This window comes from Pelmatolapia mariae, linkage group LG20, assembly GCF_036321145.2.
Source record: "Pelmatolapia mariae isolate MD_Pm_ZW linkage group LG20, Pm_UMD_F_2, whole genome shotgun sequence".
Lineage (NCBI taxonomy): Eukaryota > Metazoa > Chordata > Actinopteri > Cichliformes > Cichlidae > Pelmatolapia > Pelmatolapia mariae.
In genome coordinates, this window is record NC_086244.1 from 22,312,032 (window position 1) to 22,333,859 (window position 21,828).

At 40.3% G+C, this 21,828-nt stretch overlaps 1 protein-coding gene across 2 annotated transcripts in view; it reads right to left on the reverse strand.

Moving 5' to 3' along the window:
* Nucleotides 1-295: 295 nt before the first annotated feature.
* The window catches only part of LOC134618259 (poly(rC)-binding protein 4-like), a 35,115-nt gene continuing 13,582 nt past the window's right edge, over nt 296-21,828 (reverse strand). Inside the window, exons 2-14 of one of the 2 annotated variants that reach the window (XM_063463585.1) lie at nt 21,177-21,361; nt 20,313-20,336; nt 18,927-18,959; nt 17,265-17,381; nt 13,932-14,063; nt 11,617-11,745; nt 10,416-10,490; nt 8,526-8,597; nt 6,036-6,077; nt 5,867-5,942; nt 5,393-5,442; nt 2,591-2,760; nt 296-1,281 (exon numbers count right to left, since the gene is read on the reverse strand). In XM_063463585.1, coding sequence (XP_063319655.1) covers nt 936-1,281; nt 2,591-2,760; nt 5,393-5,442; nt 5,867-5,942; nt 6,036-6,077; nt 8,526-8,597; nt 10,416-10,490; nt 11,617-11,745; nt 13,932-14,063; nt 17,265-17,381; nt 18,927-18,959; nt 20,313-20,336; nt 21,177-21,284 — 1,374 coding nt within the window. In that variant the 5' untranslated portion in view covers nt 21,285-21,361 and the 3' untranslated portion in view covers nt 296-935. Of the gene's footprint in view, nt 1,282-2,590; nt 2,761-5,392; nt 5,443-5,866; nt 5,943-6,035; nt 6,078-8,525; nt 8,598-10,415; nt 10,491-11,616; nt 11,746-13,931; nt 14,064-17,264; nt 17,382-18,926; nt 18,960-20,312; nt 20,337-21,176; nt 21,367-21,828 lie in introns of both variants that reach the window. The other variant, XM_063463584.2, reaches the window with a different exon arrangement.

A 21,828-nucleotide genomic window follows, 5' to 3' on the forward strand; every position in this document is an offset into this window, starting at 1 on the left:
CATTGCCCATCATGCCAGCAGAGCTCTTTTCTCCTCTGAGGTTGCACTGTCTCATTCTGCAGTTATTGTTTTGGGGCACATGAGCACAATAGTGTGAAAAGAATCTCTCATCAGTTCTTGCAGCTAAAATGAGAAGCTGCCATCTTGTTGTTGTTTGAGAGAAAACAGGAATAACCTAAATGTGGCATTGTCTTGTTTTTTTGTGTGTGTGTACTGTTTCCTCCTGAAAATGAGTTTCTGCAAAGCTGCATCATTGCTCTTTGAATGCCTGTGAAGGAAATAGATAAAGCCACCATTAACAGGAACCAAAGACTTTTAATAAATGAAACAATACTAATAAATAAAGATTAACCAAGTTGCACATTCAAAATAAATTCCAACAAAACAGACATAACACTGAACAACGTAAAGTACAGTAATATAGCACGGATTATTTAAAAAAAACAAAAAAACAAAAACAAAACACCCCCCAGACATTTACAAATTTTCTTAAAAACTTCAAGAGGCAAACGTAGACATTGTATAAAAGCATCATACAGTAGAGCATCTGTCATCTGAGTATAATTTACAAATTTATTGAGGATAAATACTTAGCTGATCTCTAACTTGAGACACACATGTAAACACGGGTAAACATGTGTCTCTCAGGTGAGACCTCAGCCCTTTTTTTAAATTGTTTTTTCGTGATCAATAACAGTGATGAGGTGACAATGAAAGCTGTCCATCAATTCATGGGTAACTCACAAATTATCTATAGTCGTAAATAACTTTTAATAGCTTTATCCACATCTCCATTGGTCTCGTCTCTGTTGGTGTGTCATAGAATAAAAGGCAAGAGCATCTCTGCCAGCGGATATGGCTACATCAGGGGTTTGTGAAAGAACACTGCAGCTGTCCTTCATCTGACTCTCTGCGCACGGAGCTCAGAGGCTTCATCAGTAGGGAGCGAACTTCTGTCTCTCTGGCTTTTTGATGCAGTTGGCTGAGGAGATTTTGGCTGTGTAGGCAGCCAGAGTGGTGTGGGAGGGTGCTGCAGTGACGGCTACGGCTGGGGCCGGGCTGGACAAAGTCAGAAAGGGGACGGACTTCACCCCCAGCAGCCCGGAGAGGGGCATGGCACCGTATGGAGTTCCCAGAACATGAGCTGGGGTCAGGGTGCTCACGGCAGCCAGGGTGGGTGCAGGAGAAGCAGCTGGGGAGGCTGGCTGGGTGAAGGCCATGTTGAGGTCAACTGGACTTCCCATGCTGGCTGCCTGGGCTGTAGATTTGGCTGTCTCTAAACTATGATAGGAAAAAAAGAAAAGAAAAGGGAGACGTGGAGATAGGACAGGGAAGGAAGATTAGAGGATTATTCTGTTGCTGCAACACTGGGGGAAGTTTCTGGAAAATCATTAAAGGGGAACTCCACCAAAGTTACTTATTGCAGTTTGTTTGCAGGGCTTGGAGAGCATTAATGCATGTGTGGAAAAAAAGAAGAAGCTTTTTGTGGCTCCAGAGGGAGCTAGGTTACACTATAACAGATTTACTGGAAGTGATGCCTTTTAAGTCAGCGTCCGTTTGAGGTTAAAGAATGCAAATATGAAAATAAGAAAAATCAGAGGGCATGAAAACCAAGTGTTGGAAATACCCACTGCCCTCTTAAAACCCTGCCTCTTGCCCTATATCAGCTTGGACAGACTCCAGCCAACTGTGACCCTGAAGTGGAAGGAAATGGATGGATATAGATGTTTATATAGCAGGTCTATAAGCCGGCCTCCAGAGTTTGATAAGGGAGCTAATCATTTGTTCCATAACTTTTTGACCGAGTTGTTTTACAGGTTTGAGCGACTTCACTGTGATCCACTTTATTGCTGCAGTAGCTGTTAGCAGTATTCTTTAATATCTCACCCTCAATATACTGTAGTATTCGTTTATGACGTGACAAACATAAGTGAGTACGATCACCAGTATATGATCACATTTTCTTCAACACTTGTTCAACTTTGCTGGAATATTTTTTGCCGCTGTGACTGGTGTCCAGAAAAATCTCCTGGCTACCTTTCATTTGACTCCCTCTATGGATTGTAGTTGGTTATCAGGTGTAATCGAGTACATACTGTATATAAACATTTTTTTTAATCATTGTTGACACCTTTTTGTCACTGCTAGTATATGTTTTACACAGAAAGAAATGCGGTTTAAAGAACACCAAAAAATAATGAGGCAAAGCTGATCTGAATCAGTCACAAGGGTTAAAGTGGGAATGTTTTTGTATTTTTTCCTCTTTTGGAAGCAGAAAAAATTATTTTTTTGAAATGTTAAAAGCAAGACCTAATAACTATATTTAATGCATATTAATTTCCTTCCTTATGTTCTTATATAGAAGAAAAGCTAATTAAAAAAAAACATGTTAGAGCATAGCAATGCCTGAATTCCAACAAGACATTACTATCCAGCACACAACACAGACCTGCTCTTACTCATTCTTCATACCAGCAGCACCTCATTATCACTTATAGCATGACCTTTGACCCTTTTAAGTCGGTGCTTTTCTGTCAGGCCTGTGCTTGCAATGATTCATTAGATGGCTGTGTGTGTCACTGGGCCTTACCAGGAGGTAATGAGGTACTGGGCCAGGTTGATGCTCACTGGTGTTCCTGTGATAGTGACATGGCGATCGCTTGTCCCGTCCAGCTGGCTCCCGATTTTAATCTGAGCTCCTGACACCTGCCTGATCTCGTTGATCTTAGTGCCCTGACGACCAATGATCGAGCCAATCAGCTGCAGGAGGACAGAGTTGAGACAGATCAGGTCAGTTTGATGGAAAAATTAATTACTACGTAGATATACAGAATCTGGGGGGTTTAATAAATCATTTGACTGAACGCAGCGTTTTTCCACTGTCGGGTCTGTTGTGCTGATCAAAGTGATTCTGACAAAGGGGGCAAAGGAGAGGGAACACTATGAAACTGCACTGCTGTTGAGCTGACTTAATGCAGCCCACTTCAAATATTGCAATTACATTGTTTGTCTTCACTGGATTGGTCATTCATCATGCATGTCAAACCTCCCCCCCCTCTGGCGGGTCTCCCTTAATTGCTACTGTGTGCGCACCGGTAAAAGAGACGAGAGAAGGCACATTTGCCTCTCATTAATCTGAGTGGCTAAAAGGTTATTGATTCCTCAGAGTGGTGATGACTTCCCAAACAAATCACTTCCCAAACACACGCCAGCTAGATGCATCTCTGCACTAATGGAAAACATAATGGGAAAATAACTCAAATATATAATATACAGTCCCATTGGCTTGAGTGTTCTCTCTGCTGAGAGCAGATTAGACAATGACACGAGTTTTATTGCATTCCAAAATACATTATCACTTTTGTTTTGCTTTCATTACCTGCACCCTTGGCCATTAGTGACAATATTCAGCAGAGCCAAAGCTCGGGGCAACAGCTCAAGTGCAGGGTGTCAAGGCTCAGGCGACAGGGTTATGCTGCCAAATATATTGCGAGTGGGCCAGACAGTGATGAAGTACTTGTAGTAAGTGAGTGTGCAGGAAGTTTAACAGTGGCTGACGTATAGGCAGAAGTACACAACACACACGCGCGCGCGTACACACACACTAACACAATGTCCTCCCTCCATTTTACATTCCTTTCCTGAGAAGTAAGCAGCCTGTTCCACAATGTCTGATCTGTCACACAGCGACCTGGTTGGTCTGCCTGGCTATTATTGGCTCCGCAGTTTATTTAGAAGGGGAGAGATACACAGAGAGTGGCCAGCCTAGAGAGCAACTCTAGAAACAATGCTCCCTACAGAGCTCAAATCACAGATAACATCTCTACCCCACTGAGACTAAAAATCATGGGCCTTTTACACCAGCTCGCCCACACACATCTTTGTGTGAACAAACTGGAAAAAAAGAACAAAAAAAAATCTGATAATTAAACTTTTGGGCTTTTTTAAAAGCTGTTATTTTAATAAACAGTAATGTTACACAATGCTCGTCGTCCTCACTTGTAAGTGGCCTATATTTTGTTGGTTTACTGCTGAGGCAGTCGTTTGAAAGGACACAAGAAGAGGGATGGGATGGCAAAGGTGCAGCCATTTTTCTTCTGGCTAAATCTTCCTTCCACCGCACAACTACAGTATACTGCTGACTGGGTGTAAGCAGTTTCTGAATACATCTGTGTGTGCGTGCAACTCTCCTTCGGCGTTCAGTGTGCGAGCACAGAGCAGGATTGTGAGGCCGGAGTGTGGCCGGCCTGGGCTGAAGAGGCTCAGTCATAGCTGTAAGTCCTCTCTTCTGGAACAATGGTTGGAGCTTACAGCTGTCCCTGTCACGTATAGCACTGGACTCCCTCATACCTCTGATGCATTGTGCTGCTCGCCATGCTGGGGGTTTACAGGGGGGAAGAAATGCCTTCAGGCATTTTAGAAATGTTGTTTCAGGGATGTGGCTATATCCTACACAGTTAAGCGAACCCTTGAGTAACCAGTCCAGTTCTTCCTTTTTTCTTGTTTTCAACAAAGACAGCAGAGTTAAAGTTATTTTTATTCCCTTTTTTATTGCCAAAACACACACCTAGAGGAGTATTTAGACACCGCCATGTGGCTAAATACTCAGTAGCTTTTATTACTCTATGGTCCAAAGACTGTTTTATTCCTGCTTCAGTCACTTCACCAGCACCTTTTTTTTTAAAGAAATTTAAACTCCAGCCTTATGGTTGAATTTTCAGAGCAACATTTCATTATTGTGAATAATCATGCTTCAGGATAATTAAATGTTCAATTATAAATGACCTCATTACAATTTCAACTTTCAACCCCACCCCACCCACACACACACACACACGCACGCACACGCACAAATATCCCAGAGCAGGCCATCTGACCAAAATGACCAAACTAATAGTGAATTTAAAGATAAATGTGTGTCTTGCATTTTCATCTCTCAGATTGGAGAGGCATTTCATCAAACCCTGGTGGAGGCTAAGTGGAGAGGGAAAGGATCTTTGTCTGTTTCCTTATTGGCTGTTTTGACAGCAGACAGCTTCTAAGTAGGTCAGGGAACATGAGAGGATTTACTGAACACTCACGGGAGTCCCTCTAAGACATTGCAACTGCAGCCCAGACAATAATGCGAAAGGATCCATATCAGCTCAAAATCCCTTTAACCTTGGGTTAGTCCGAGGTTAAAATAACGCGGATAATTAGTAAGTCGTAAGCATGTCTCTCGTCTCTTTTGAAGTCACGCCAGATGTCTTTGCAGTCGCAGCCAGTCACCTGCTTCGGTGCTGCGTACATGTGAGCTGAGCGTCGGCTTCCTGTTGTTTTTGCTGTCGCTCAAATGGGACAATATAAACAACATAAAGAACAAAAACACAAAGATCGACTTGCTTTTCCTTACATCATTGGGAATAAGCAGCTCCTGAGACGTCTGAGAGTTTGAGTCCATGCCTGATAAGAGAGAAAATACACGCATCAACTGAATACAACTGAATTGAAATATCATTCGGCTCTTTTAGTTAGCAGAGCCATACAAAAACACCATTGAGATAGAGGAGAAACCCTTTCAGCTGCAAACTGCCAGATATAGTAAAGCATTTAATTTCCATTTTAATGGGCTGATGCTTAACACGGTTCTCATTCTTTTCTTTCCCCTAGTTCTCTGACTGCGCACAACATATCGTTTCACTTAATAGTTTCTCTCTCACACTAGGAGATACAAGAAAGCTACAAAGCCCCCCCTCTCCTCGCTTCTGATTGACAAAAGCTCACAATCAGCGCAGATAAAAACAGCTGGCATTTATTTCTGATGTCTAAACACAGGTTAGCAATCTGAAATTAAGAAAGCAATGATTAAAATGCCTGCAATACACACCGGGTATGACAGCTGAAGCAGGCTGGGCAATAGGACTCAGGCCTTGCTGCACTGAGAGCTGATGTAGCTTGGCCAGCTTTAAAACAAAGAGGAAGAACTTGATTGTACACAAAACCATAAACCATTCATGTAATATTAAATTTTTAACACATCCATCAAATGGTCATACCTCTGAGTGTGGAATGCCATATTGGTTTTGCAAAGTGTAGGCCTGAAAAAGAGCATCGTACATTAGGTAAATTACAGCAATAAAAACGTCGCACACAAGCAATAAATCTGCAGCCACTTAATGGAAGTGCTTCGCTGTCAATGCGTGCCTTTTTCTGATAAGTAAAATTAAATGATAATAAGAGAACCAACTGATCGCACTTTTACCAAAAAAACCAAAAAACTATATTCACTTGTATTGATTCAAGCAATGCAAACACTCTGCATCCATCATGAGCAATATAATTTGTCTGTTTGTCAAGAAAATCACATAAAAATGCTCGGCCAAAGATCCTGAAAGATGGTGAAGAATGAACAAACAAAGAAGCCATTAAATGTAGGATACCAGCCACTGACCTTGGTGGATGACAGTGCAGTGCTTTCCTTTGGGGACTTTCTGATTTTTGTTTTGTTTGCCCACGTTTAGAAATATCTACTCCTGAGACGTCTACCTGCATCCCAGTACTAAGGAGGCCAGTAGGATTTGACTTGTGGTGCTCAGTGCATTAAGATGACTTATAAAACATTCATCAGGACATATCTATATGGGCAGTGTACCTTTACTCTTGGTAGTCCACAGGATTACATAAGGACTACTTCATCAGTTTTAATCATTTATGTTAAAAATTGTCGTAGACTATTGTGAGAAACTGACACAGAGTTAAGAAATACAAGACTTCTAAAGCCTTGGACCTAGCTGAGATTGCCTTTACCTCTTCATTGTTTGGCTTTTTCAGTCTCCACTGCTCTCCTAATAAAACTAGTTTTTCCACCCTCTCTTTTGAATGTATTAAAACCCAATATGAAGCAAAATACTGAAGTGGAACCTTCTCATTGCCACAATCTTGGCTTGCACATTTTGTGAAAGAGACAAAATGACCAGTGGGCATTATTATAAACAAAAAAGGAATATGAATGAATGTTTTACTCATTATGAGAGGACATTTCTAAACAAATGCAATCTAAAATATAATCTACTTTGGTTGCCAAAAAGCCATTTACAGACAAAAAACGACAGTATCCCGACGTGCTGGCAAACCTCCAGCAAAGTCTCATGAACTAGCGATTGCATATTACAGGAAATTTAAACAGAGTAGTTTAATTTTGAGGAAAGATTACGCCGTAAACACTCATGTCAACTCCAATAAAGTTTTAAAGAAAATCTGCATTATAACTAGATTTTACAGCTGGGCTCTCTGAGAAACAGAAGTACGGCATTATTTTTTATTTTTTTTAGCAACACTACTGAGACATGTCAGGAAAGCTTTTAAAATTAAGTGTGTTTTTGAGCTCTGGGACCTCAAATAGAAGATTAGGGTTAAAGGCAATGGTTTAACTGCTTTAAACTGGACAAAGATTCCTTTTGTCTACATTGCAGCAGTGTGATAACAGGCACCCGAAACCTGAAATGTCTTAAAACTAGGACAAGAAAACGTATATGGAAGATAACCACTGAAAGTCAAAATTAAAATTCTTTTTTTTACTTGATTTGTGTGAAGTGATCCTTTAGACAATTAGCTAAACCCAAGTATTTCTTATAGAAATATTTTTTGTGAAATCCTAACAATACTAAATGTAAAAGTCAACCCTAACCAACTGAAATAATAACATATGATCATTAATATTTCACCAGTGTAAAGCTTTCTTCTTCCCATTTTCATCTATCTATCTATCTATCTATCTATCTATCTATCTATCTATCTATCTATCTATCCATCCATCCATCTATGGGGTGCTGTGCAGCCCTCCCTCAGTATAGTTACGGCTCGACCAGACAGCACTTAGCTTAACTCGATTCTGCCTGACGCCAGCGGTCTGGCTGCTATTACCAGTTCATCCTATAAGGTCATAAACTGGAGAGGCGAGCTCATCTTTACAATGCATCAATACATTAGAGGCTCTATTTATATAGGAAAGCATACACAAACCACAAATTCACTGCAATAATCCTACCAGCTAGAGCACAAGTCATTTCAATTGGGAACTCTTTATATTTCATGAGCCACAGTTAGATTTTGTTTAAGTCTAGGGCTTTTTTGTCAAAGGTTATTGTTTCCTTTCTGACATGACAGTATCTGCTACTGCTGTCATGGGAGGAATATTCCTAAAGCCGCAATGTTTCTGGAGCAGAGAGAGGCAGGACTAAAAAAGAGATGGCAGAGCTGTGGTGGAGGTGGTGGTGCTGTGTGTGATGGCATCGTGTTTCAGGAGGGGTTATATCTCTTATGACAGGCCAGAACAATAGCTGCAGCTTACACTCAGCTGTTGTTTTTAATACCTCATGCCATATGATGGAGTGTGTAACTCTGGGCATACCACACAACCCCTCTGCTCACTCACCACGCAGACCATCGCAGCCCTGACACTAATTTGTGCGCTCCACATTGGAATCCAAGACCAGTGTTTGAATCCTGGAGAGATTTTTTTTCTGTTCTTATTATTGCCCAGTTACCTGCTGGAGGTCCAGGCCACCCTGTGCGACTGAGTACAGAGGGTGGGGTGCAAATTCTGATGCCTCAAACACCTACAAAAACACAAGAGAAAAGGAGACGAGCAAAAAATAAAAATATGTCCTGGAGCTTATTACCCAAATATTTCATGTTTTGCAAGTTCTCCCATTGTTTTTGAATTGACAGTGATGACTCGTGGGTGTCTGTGCTTACCAGCTGAAACCTTTACTGGTAAATATGATGCAAAAATAATGAGAAGAAAAAAAAATCACATTTCTTTTTTTGCCTTTGGCTTTAGCTATAGAATTAGGCCTGAGATGGGCTCTCAAGGCTCCATTTCTGACACCTTGCCACACCTAACAGGCTTATAGGCTATGACTCATCCACAGACCCTTTCCTATTCCACTTCATTTTCTCCTCTGACAAATTATACAAACATCCCTTATCACCGCACTGCCTTCATTAAAGATATCTCAGAGCGACCAGGATCACGCCCCGGGTTTAATTTGATAGCCTATTATGAAGAATATCAAAAACACAAAGCCATTCCATAAATTGACCGTAGTCTGTGGCTGCACAAACTGTGTAGGAACTGCTGACAGCTATGCAGAATATCTGGCTGCTGTAGCCAGAGGAGACGGCAGGTCTCCAGTCTCACTTGCTAATCTTGTGACTCGCTCCATGGGAGGGTGGGTATCTGTCCCTTCTCAAACAGCAGCATATATACAGTACTTCTCAATCCCACCCTCATGCACACACATAAAAGAACTGATCCCCCACTGAGGACCCTCTGCATGAGTCTTGTTTCAACACCCGGGTTAGCGTCCAAGGTTGTCTGAGATCCAAGACATCCAAGTGAAGAACAATGAGGTGAATGGAAACACCTCCTCCACACACTTTCCAATAACCATTATGCTTTAAACAATCATATATTTCCATGCAACGCAGACCCAAATGCTAATTCAGCTTTTCTTAGACTATAATGGCACAGAGAGAGTGGCAACCTTTAAGATTAACAAACAAAGCCAGCATCTAGGTGCCAAAAAATAGCGTTTCTTTTTGTGGTAGGGTTAATGAGGGTTACAGATATAGGAATTTCAAGACCGATAGCGATACCTGGTGATTTAAAAATCTGATATTTTTATTCTTTCAGACACACGCAACACAAACAGATTTCCCTAACATTTGTTATCTGTACGTATTTATTTACTCGCCTGGGCTGCTGGTTGTTTGCGGTGCTTCAAACTTGCAGAGTCACCTCTGGTGGATAAACTATGTAACATCAACACTCATAATATGGTTGAAGGGTGTTTCTCCAATTATATATTCTTTATTTAAAAAACTGTATTTATCAGCAGCCATCAATGCAGATGTTCACCACTTTGGTTCAGACTCAGATGTTCATTTTCCACACATCCTAGTAACTTAAATTTTCCTCTTGCACCACTGTGATGACATTTTTCTCTCATAGCAAAATATCTTGACAACAATTATTTCATTTACGAGGAATCATGGAAGACTGTGCCTGGTTTCTCACTATCAGGTCGCATTTTAATCTGATCCAGTATTTCTAGCCCCCCCCCCCCACCTCAAATAACATGAGTGTTTTAGACTAAATAGGACATTTTAGTATGTTAAACTGAGAGGATAAAAGTATCTGTCGCACTGAATCTTGCTACCCTGCATTGTGACAACCTTGCTAGTCATGAAAATTTGTTTCCTGTTCCCATAGAAACAAATTGATTAACTCTTTGCTAATTCAACTCCTGGTATAACCCCCAGTAAACCCACTATATCTGTAAAGGTGGATTCACCCCATCTTTTGAGAATCACTGTGCTACTCTATCACAGATAAGTTAACCAGTGTGTGAGGTAAAATCTTATTTTCTCACCTGGTTTCCTGCAATGAGGAGAGCAGCTGGTGAGGGGCTTGGTCGATAGGGGATGGTTGCACCCTTTGGGGGAGACTAAGGAGTCAAAAATAGGCCATGAGGTCAGAGAATGCAAGATAAGCTTTTTACCATGAATAAATCTTTTAGACGTGGATAAGCTTTACACAGCTAGTCTGAAATAAAATCAGCGATGGCGCCGAAGCCTGAAAAATGAAGTGCAAATGGTGTTAAACTCCCTGCAACATTAAAACACAATAACAGTTAATGATGAGCTAAACTGCTAATGACAGTGACATTATTCCCAGCCTTATTTTTCTTTTGATAATATTAGTCATTCATTGAATAAATGAAGTAGTCTAGTGAGCACTTTTTGTGGATAATAGCTTTGAGCTTTAGTGTGTGTCAGAGCTCAAGGCTTTGCTAAGGTTCGCCCTCTGGATAAATCAACCATCCACTGACATTTGAAGATAAAATTCTTCAAACACTAAAAAGAAAAGGAGATTATGCACTGAACATGACACTGTATATCTTATCAAGTAACTGCAGTGTTGGCAATACTGTTTTGGGGTTGAAAATGTAGAGCAGTCACAGCAATTTTTTTTTTTGTATAACTTTGCATAATTTAAATCTTTGAGCCAAAAGCAAGGCGCCACTGGTACAGAATCCTAATGAAACTCGCAAGCCTTTGAAGAAAGCCCTGGAAAACTGGATCAAACTAGCAATTAGTCAGTCAGGTCCAGCTGCGATGCTAAAACAAAAAGGACTTGTGCACTCCCATGAACACACAGGGTGAAACTGTGCTTGGGGTTGTTTTCCTCTCATCTCCTCCTCGGTTTTCTCAAGAGAGCTGTTGTCTAAAGGTGGACAGATTTCGCTGCAGGCCTGTTAGTTTTCTGTTAGCTGACTAGTGCCCTCTGCGAGAACGCTGTCCTCTGACCTGAGAGAGGCACCTTTCCACTTTATCCAATGTCTTGCGAGGCAAATTACAGAAGGTTCAAACAATAGAGAAACTGAGCATTTTCTGTGCTGCATTTAAGGATTTATCCTGCTTAAAAATGCATTCATTTCTGCTCCAGTGAAACAGACAATAACAGACAGCATGCTGATGAAATAAAAGCATGCATGTGAGCTGCAGGAGCAGAGCAATGACAAAATATCAGCAAGGTGCATGGAGGAAAGAGAGGAATGGTATACTTCCTACCTCCAGGATTACTGTGCAGATGAGCTTGACACACTGGATTACCGAGTCCTGATTCCCAGATATCGTCACACCTCGCTCAGTTGAGTTGGGTAGCAAATCCCCTGCCACCTGTATCTGAGCTCCGGTGCTCTGCAAATGATAGGGTTTTTAGAAAAAAAAACATAGCTTGATCCTAAAGATAAGGTGAGTTGCGATTACACTGCCACAGCTTCTTTTTGTCCCCCTCTGAGCTGGATTTGCTGACATTATATTTCTCCACCCCTACTGAAAACCAGCTGCACTGTGGCGTGCTAAACGTCAAATCGCGACAAATAAAACATCCACTTCTAAAATTACAAGATGCCACACTCCTAATTGTAGCTGATGTATCACTAATACAGCATGCCTGACGGCAAAGAGTACCGGTTGAGTTAAAACTTTTTAAGCTTTATCTACACTTGCTGATATCGACCTATTTCTGGAGGCGATCGTTGAAACACACAAATCACCATTGTCTCTGTAACTGATGGGTCCTGTGGCAACCAAACAAAACAACAGAAACAAGTTTAGGAGATGAACAAGACAGCGGAATCCATCTAACCGCAGAAAATCACCTGGATGCCATTACTGGGGAAGGTTAAGCTAAAATGAGCGACATTCTATTTGTAGATTGGTACAGAGCTACAGTTAAGGAGTCAGATGTCTCTGGCAACGGATCTGATACGTTTAATCCTAACGTTTCAACTGGGCCTGAATGCAGTCAGGAGTTTTTCCTGTTGTCACTGCTGAGTCACGGCCTATGTCGTGTTAAGTAAATATATCTGGGCTTGACTGTTTCATCAGTTTTCTGCACTTATGGACAAACTTCACAACCCGAAAAGTAAATAGTTCATATTAACAGTGTTCACTTGTGTTTTTAGGTGAAACGCACCAATAGCTATCAGATGCATTGTTATTAAACTACAGAAAAAATTTCACTTTGGTGACTTCCTCCGTTTTCACAGAACATTTTAAGGTGAACATTTCGTATCTCTAATATTTTGTTTTATGATCGAATACAAATAAAACTAACTGGGTCGGCTACATTGTTTTCAGTAACTAATATCATTTTCTCTGAGTTGGTGTTCATGATATCAAATTGATCCTCACAGTGAAGTTAACACAGGCGTTAGTCGTAAAAACTGAATATAAATTGCTGTTTATTTGACATATGAATGCAATTACCCTCCAAATCAAGATGCAACACATTTGCAATTCCTCTGATAACAGTTTAGAAATGCTACATATTTAATGCTTTTTTAGCTTTTATGTAAAAGGTTTGTAATACCTGAACATATCTTTTATGAATACATGTATGAAAACTGTAACTGAAAATAACCGAGGACAATAATTTCTCTGAAGTTGTAGACTCTTCATAAAAACTAGTGTCCAGCAAATAATTTCTTTACCACACTGAATTATTTACAACTTCAACATATACCATGCATATGATATTACTGCAGGCATAATATCATATGCATGGTGTGCCTGAATTTTTTGGATATAACAGTAAATGATTTACATCATGTGGCTTATACACAACACATTAATATGCATGAAAGAGAAACATTTTGATATGTTTTACTCAATTATATGTCAGATTGAGAAATACATTACTTTTCCAAGATGATATCCACACTGTGTTATTTAAAATTTATCTGCATGCAAAAATAAAGAAAATAAGTTTATTGTGTAAACTGCAACAGCTGGTAAGTGTAACAACCATTCTAATTTATTATTTGTGAAAACGCCACAAATTTTTACACCTTATTTAAGAAAATGATAAAGTAGCAGAAACAATTATTAAAAAAATGTTAAAAAACAGATCAAATTTTTTGCCAATAATTTACAGCTTTTGGCTGTTTGCCTTTGCCTGACAGCTCCTCAGATTCTTATCAGCCTCAGTTGCTCTGTGTTTATTGCTAATTAGCAGAAAATAGATAAAATAGAAATTCCAACTATAATGTTTTTTTCATTAAATATGCCAACCTGTTATCACCAGTTGCAGCTAATTACACACACAGGATAAATTTGATCGCCATGTATCTGTTCTTATTGAAGTATCATACTTGAACTGTAAATGCAGCAATTCTAAATTAGAGTTTCTACTATATAAAATGCATGTGGGCAATTATGCAGCCTGCTAAAAACCAGAAAAAAAATCTAGAAAAACATATCACTCCCTTCTAGGTACAGCTTCTTTTCTAGGAGATTCATTCTGTCAATATTTCAAATATGAACCTTTCTGTGAAGTGTGGGCATGGAGCATGGACTGGATTTGTGTTCTGGGTGCTCACCTCCCTGATCTCCTTTATCTTGGCCCCTCCCTTCCCAATGAGGGAGCCACACTGGCTGGCAGGGATGACCAGCCGGAGGGTAACCGGTGGCTTGGAGCTGATGGTGCCGTTGGCCACCAGTGCAGTTAAGTCCTGGAGGGAGATTTAAAAAAATAGCAAAAATGGTTTTGAGAGTCAACAATAAAGCACAAGAAGGAAGAGAGGATCTAAGAGTATGGGTCAAGGTAGACAGAGACTGAACGCAGCTCATTTTACCAGTCAGTTTTGGATTCATAGCATCATTAGCATTATATCCCAGTCTAAGACTATGACACCAGCGCAGACAATATAATCATGGTTTGGGCTGGACCAGTTATAGTGCAGCCAAACGTAATTACTGCTGCATCAACAGGAATCCAACAACAGAAAAAGCCAGTGGGATCCACACAGGAAGTGTCAGGTGTGAGGCAGATAGAGTAAAGAGCAATCCATCATCTGCACCTTATTAACCTCCGTCTCTGCGTCTCTATGTTCCTGTATTGGGGTGGAGCAAAGTCCTGGAGATCTTTTTTAAAAGAGTTAAATCGTTAGATTAGGCATGAAAAAGTTTTTTCTTTTGTAGATTTAATAAAAGGCTCCGTGTTTCAGGGAAATGTAATGTGAGGATATGTTTTTCTTTTTTTTTGTTTGTTCAGTTAGCATTCTTGAAACTCAAGTTTTAAAATAAATCTGTGATTCCTTGAGAAATATCCTTATTTACCTCAGAACTTCACTTTTGAACATAGTTCAGGTTATTATTTTAAAATTTCGAGTTAATAATTTGAAATTCTGAAGCAATTTTTCTTTTTTTCTTCCATACATCCCCATTTCCTTTCCTTTCTGTAGATGACATCTCAGTTGTTTCCTTAAGGAAATAATATCACCTGTATAACAAGCCAAAGTTAAACATTTAAACTTTTAGAGTAAATGCGTTCATATGCCTTTCTTATCAACATACGTTGCTTTGAAACTGAGCAGAAACTGGATTTTGAGACTGAGTTGATGAGTGTTTTTACAGTGCAGGTAGCAAAACATCCATCTGATCTGCTGTGGGTGGAGATCGAGGTTTTAATTAATGAACAGTGTCTCTCTGTGAAGCTTTGAAATGTAAATATGCTTCCCATCAGAGTTCAACCAACAGCAAATCTGACAGAATGCAAAACATGCAGCTCGACTTGAATGGTTTGCACTCGGGCCAGTCTGTAAAATCAGCAGAGTTTGCCGTAAAAGGGGACAGCAAGTGTGTGTAGCCTTATGGGATTTTACTCATGAAGGAAATTGTATAATATGTCTAATATCGCTCAACTTTAAAATTTGAAAAGCATATTCTGGTGTGCCTCTTGTGAATCTCTGCTCCGCGTCTATATTTATCAAGGCAGATCGGGCTCACTGACGTCTCGTCTCATTAGAAGATGCACACATGGCTCATCTGTACAATCACAAGACTCTTGGCGTCATTCTCTTGATTTGATCTAAAAATACGAGCCACATCTTAACAAGTGTGAACGTTTTGATACTTTCCATAGAGAAGAGAGGCTCTTAAAGCAAAATTGGTGGAATTAAGATGGCTGGTTATACAAGCGCCGCTCACACAAAGGGTTCCTCAGCTTAAATCCCCAAAGCATATTGTGCTGCTGGTGGGGTAAGGGCTCTAATACAGAGAGATTATGTGGCTTTTATGCATGCTGTGCTTCAACACCTGAAAACAAATTACATGTATGAAAGTGTAGCGAATTTCCTGATCATTAGATCACTGCATTTGCATAAATGTGGCAGCAGCTGGGGAAAACATGAGCTATAAATCACGTGAGCATAAAACTCACACAACTGATCAACAGCCAAACTGGAAATGAGTGAGGTCGAGCCGCTCTGTAATCACAAACTGTTGAGACAGAAACAAAAGCGTATACTAATAGTCAGTGCCCCAAATTTATACTATTTCCCTTTGGTTTTAATTAAAAGTGTCAGACATACAATAACTCAGCTATGGTGGAAGCAGTGCACAGTGGGTCAGCCAACATGTTGCCATGGAAACTCAGGCGTTTCAGGGTGAGTGTGAAAGATCTTTAATGAATACTGCACTGTGCTCCCAGCCAGAGTATGTTTACTGAAGGCTGCCGACCTGAGCAGAGAGCACCTGTTCCGTTCCTCGTATCTGCTGTGACGCTAAATCACAGCGAAGGCGGCTCTCATTCCACCATATTAATTAGCACTGTGATAGACAGCCACCTTGGGGATTAATAGCATGAAGAAACTGCCGTAACTCACCTATAGATGACGAGAAGTGTACGACACATTCTCATTAATGAGTACAAATTAGTAACATTTTCCTCTTTTAGTACCCGGACGGTTCATAGCACTCCAGAAAAGCATAAAGAAAATAACAGGAAAGAAATAAAAATGATAGATGTAATCCAACAGCTTGCTGCACGTCATTTATAATGACATTCTTGCAAAGGTCTGAATGGTTTCGCAACAGCAGTTACATCCACCTATTCAAAATTTTCATCTGCAGAGTAATCTAATATGAAAGCACATCAAGAGCTATGCAATATAGTCAGGTTTTTTTTTTCCTTCCATCACTGCAGTTTAGAGTATAATCGATAGCGATAAAAGCACATTAGTGGTAAAGCAGAGATGAAGCACAGGAAATGATTTCTTGTACTAATGTGGCAAAATGGCTTCTTTCACTTTTTCCAGGTTCAACAAACAAGATGTTATGGCTTCACTAAGAATTAGACAACTTCAAAAGGCAAACTGCACACATTTTCTGATTTTAGATTGGTCTCCTACATGACAAACCTTCATATGCATGCAACTATTGTAAAATAAATACATAAGCTCATTTCACCTGAGTGTCACAGCAATGAATAACAGGCCTCATTTTAGCTTACAAACCTCTTAATATATACATAGTGCTGTATTACCCCAACAGAGCACTTGGCTGTCAGAGAGCCGGCTCATTGTCTGTAAAATTCCCTGCTGCTAAGACTGCTGGGAGACTTCCCACGATGCACTGAAGATTCTCCTCCTCTCCCTGTGTCTATAAGCTGCAACTGCATATCATAGCTTTGTCTTCTCTCTCCCGTAGTTTATGTTTTGTCCAGTTTTTTGTTTTTTCTCTTTGCGCTTCTTCAAATCTTTTCTTTGCCCTCACTCCAACCAGTTACGGCTGTCCCTTTGAGTGGTTCTCCCAGAGGTTTCTTCCTGTTTTGCCAACAGCTTGCTCACTTGTAATATATTATATACTAAAACTCCTTAAGAAAATGATTGCTATAACTCAGCAGTATATAAATAAAAGTGAAGTAAAAATACCTCCTCCAGTTTGTATGTGATCATGGTAAAAGCTCTGAAGACGCTGTCTGTGGAGCCCGTGATGGTGATGATCCTTTCAGGACAGGATCCCTCTGAAATGTTGACTCGTGCACTGCTCTGTTGAACCAGAAGTCAGCAGGTTATTTAAATTTCAGTAAAGGAATAGTTGGAAAATAAGTCATTTTGCATTTGTTCTGTATAACTGTTGGAGGTGCGATGCTATATTTAAGGTTATATATGTAGTCATGGTAACTTAGCGTAGTGTAACTTGTGAAGAGGAACAGGCCTGTTCCAGCTTTTTGGACAGCCTGGAGACACTTTAGTGATTGCCCCATTTTCACTTTTTGACGCTAATCTTCTCACAAATTTATTGGAAACAGGGAAGATAGAGCTGGCCTAGCGAATGCCTGTAGCACACTGTGTCCCATTTATGTAATACATAAAATAAAGTGCAAAAAATGCTGAACTTTTTACCTTTGGTCGTTGTCTCCCCATAGTTAACATACAAACACAAATAACATATCCTTCCTCTTTTCTTACTCTTGACAACTAAAAATATGATACACATTTCCCCAAATTTCAGCTCGTTGTTCTTGGTTTGTTCTAAAGTGGCAGTACAGCTCATAATTTTAGAGAAAGTCGAGTGATAATGACATAACAGTGACATGAGAAGATGACGCTGTTTCTGCCCTCGTCTTCTTCCATTTTGTATGCTGGCATTTCTGGGTAAAGTCACATGAGCGGACACAGGACTGTGTTCTGACCTCTGGGACATTTTCTCCAGTCAGCCCACTGACTCATTCCCCCCACTGTGACTGTAAGGCCCAGTGAGGACTGACAGGATGAGGCTCATATAATTGGGAAGTAACAAAAGGCCAGAACTGCCAAGCTAGATGGATGGATGAATGGATGACTACCACTAGTGAGAGGTTTGTCCGGCAGCTCTGCCGAGCTGTCTTGTCCCATGACCTCACTATTCTTCTGTTTATCCGTATGCCTCATAAAGTACGACATAAAACCTTAGCAGCAAGAGAAAGAATCAAATGTGCTGTAAAGTGTCAGCCTAATTACTTTCTAATACAAAGAGTTATCCAAGCCGCATTAGTTTGGCTGCACTCTTGAGATTTATAAAGAGGGAATTGAGGAGCAGACATAGAAAAAAGGAAGTTGTTTTAAGCAGGAAAAAGAAATAGAAAAGAAAATTGAGAGAGAGAGAGCAGCTAGATGAGGTGCAGTGAAGGGAAGAGAGGGAGGATTTAAATTGAAAAGGTGCTGTTATTGCCCAAAAGGCAATTCGGACAATGCACCTGTTCTGTATGCTTTTCAGACTCAAACCTCCAAAACAAGGAGAGAGAACTGAGCTGTATTATTATTACATGCAACTGCCAGAAAGCCTGACCAGTATTAGACAGCCTCTTGAGATTAAATTATGTTTTCTCTGGAGATCAACATACTGAGGGCCTAAAATAACAGAGATCTAGTGGCTTCATGTCTTGATGTAAAAGATAGGAACAAAGTGGCGCACGGTAACAGTTAGTCACATCAGAGAAGCTGCATTCACTAGTCTCAAATGACACAAAAACATAATAATTAACAAAGCAGAATGCTAAACAATTCTAATGAATGGTGTCTGAATGGTGATCGAAATCATGGACACTGTACCTCTTCCCGTATTCGTTTCACAGTCTCTCCTTTCTGAAAAAAGACAAAACGAAGTACAGCTTTAAACAGATGCAAATGTGCTTCAGTTCACCAAACAGTTACATCACATTGTTAGGCAAAATCTGCCATTTCTAACCACGTTAGACGGAAATTGCTCAGAAAAAAAAAAAGTATTGATAAGGCTTCAGTCTGCAGTGTATGCAGCGATGTTGTCATTTGCAACAATTTTGCAAAAACATATCAAATATACAGCATGTGAGCATATGAAGGAAATGTACACCTGCTGTAATGGCTGTGCTCGCAGCACGTGTGAAGAACTCCTGCCAGCGACAATAACATTTTGTCAGACTTGTGTCACACTGCAGCACATCCTCCGCTGATTTTTTGATTGCTTCGTCTCCCCTCTGCTATTTTATTTTGGCTAAACTCCATCCAACCTGTCATACCTCTGTTCACACTTTCGTGCAGCAACTGACGACCACTTTCTTTCACCAGTACCAAAAGCAATGTCATCTCACACCTCGGCAAACACTGTTGTTTATGATCTCGGGAAACGTATTACTTGGACTCTATTGTGACTATGCTGTTGGTGTTCTATTGATGGGAAAAGGATGAGAGGTTTTCCCAAAGAGATAGGAAGGGGAAAAAAAGGCTGGAGGGTGGAGCAGTTATTATTTAGACAACTTATTAGCCCGAGTACTTCAGACAAAGTGCCTCCCACTCTGTCGAGGTGCACAGTATGCCCCATACTCAAACGCTTTCACCCCCTTCCTTTTTTACATTTTCTGTTTTCTGAAATATCAACTTTAGCAATGCATCGCACATCCATTGTAAAATCATTCTTTCCAGCACTTCACAGTTTTCTATATTCCTCTATTTTTCTTCTTTCATCCATTGTGATGCCTTTTGTAGGTGCAGAAGGCTTGATAGTAGGGGCTACTGAAGCAACACAGTCTCAATAGGCATTTCCTAGCAGACACTAAAAGTGCCCACAAGGGGCCAACTGTAATGCACTATGTCTTTGGAGCTCAGTTTCAACAGGAGGCTTGCAGTCGGTGCTCTAATGTTTTTGTTTGATGGATTACTATGGTGCTTTGTGAAAGGTGGGGGAGGTCTTAAGAGGGTTGGTTGAAGACAATTACATTTAGGATGGGAATATTCAGAACAGCAAGTCTTTGTTACAGAGCTTTGTGTTCTGGTGATTCAAAACAAAATCAAGGCAGAGGGAAATTATTCTGCAGATGCTTTGAATGATGGAAAATGGCTACTGAGTTATATAAGAGCAAAACATCACCCATATATTTTAAATCACTGGGTTTTTTAATGATTATTACCTTTATATATGCATGTATGTTTACGGGTAGAATTAAATATAGGAATTCTCACCTTTCCTATGATGCTGCCAACCTCCTGAATGCAAAGAGACGAAGATGATAGAGCATAAATAGAAAACAGGGAAAAGGCAAAAACTGATCACCCTCATAGTAACTGTTTATTTTTAGCATGTATGATTGTGAAAAAGAACATTTTCACAGGACTCTATGTGCACCTGTGAAAAACTAAGTACACCCCATTGTTCAGTACCTTGTAGAATCACCTTTAGCAGCAATAACTTAAAGTAATCGTTTTCTGTGTGACTTTATTTGTTTAGGATTTTTGGCATTATTTTCATTGAAACACCTTGATTTTTTTTCCAGCCATTTCGTTGTGACCCCGTTTCGGCCAAGCTTTAACGGCCTCTGTTTCACTCTTTGAAACCACCTTGACTGTCAGTGACTCCAAGATGGCCAGTTCCTGTGACTGCAGGACCTGGTCATCATGTTTGTGCTTGTAGGCTTTGTTTGGTTCTTGACATATGTGGCTTGTAGTTTCTCTAAGCATTGCACGGCCTGACTTTAGGGTGAATTTGCTGGGACGCCCACTCCTGTAAAGACTGTGGTATTGTGTTAACACGCAGCTGAATCCTGGAGGCCAGCAAGCTGCCAGAACTTGTGCTTTTATAGAGGTGCTCACTCTTTGTCATAATCAATTAATCAAATGCATTTGATTATCAGTGCCTGGCTGCTGTTTGCCCTCTTAATTCCCGTGGAAGCAGTGAGGGTGTGCTTAGTTTTTCGCAGGCCTGCCTATCACATAATCCTGCGAAAGCTTTTTCTTTTTCACATGACTGTGATGTGTGAGGCTGTGACAAATCTTGTGCTTGAAAATGCCTTGAGTGCTGAAGCATGCGTGCATTCATTCATAAACAACCTTTCCATGCATGAGCAGTCGTAGTGTGAGGGTCACTCCCAAGCCCCCGTCGCCAAAGTCCTGCTCACAGTTCATGGTGATGTGGGAGTGGCACTCAGGGAGACGCATGAACAAGGCTCATTCGCTGGTCACACAGTCAAGCGAAGGCCAGCACTCGTTCTCTGGTTGTCCGAGATCGTTCAGTGCTGCTCTGGGAGAGAACAGAATTCAGAAAATATGATTCTTAATTATTTTTGTGTCTGTAACATTTCCTCCCTACCACACATATGCTCATGCATACACTATTGTTTCTAGCTCATGGATTTCTGAACAAACATTATAAATACTTGAAGAGAAAAATTAATTCAGCAACATCATTCACTGAGCGCTATGTGGCACTATTATAACTAATGGTGTTCTCATTCATTTCTGGGAAATTGGATGCTTGTGCTGTATCTAACTCTATTGTTTACTAAACGATAATTCTGGGAGATCAAAAAAATTCAGATAAATGAGGACAAATCAAAGCGGAAATCAAACACATTTGTGACACAGAAGAGCTTTCAGGCAGGCAGAATGTAATTGTGAGCATCTCGGTGAGAAAGTTGTTCATTAGTTCAAGTCGATGTAATATCGATGGTGAAATTCATAACAAAGTCCTAATGAACACCAC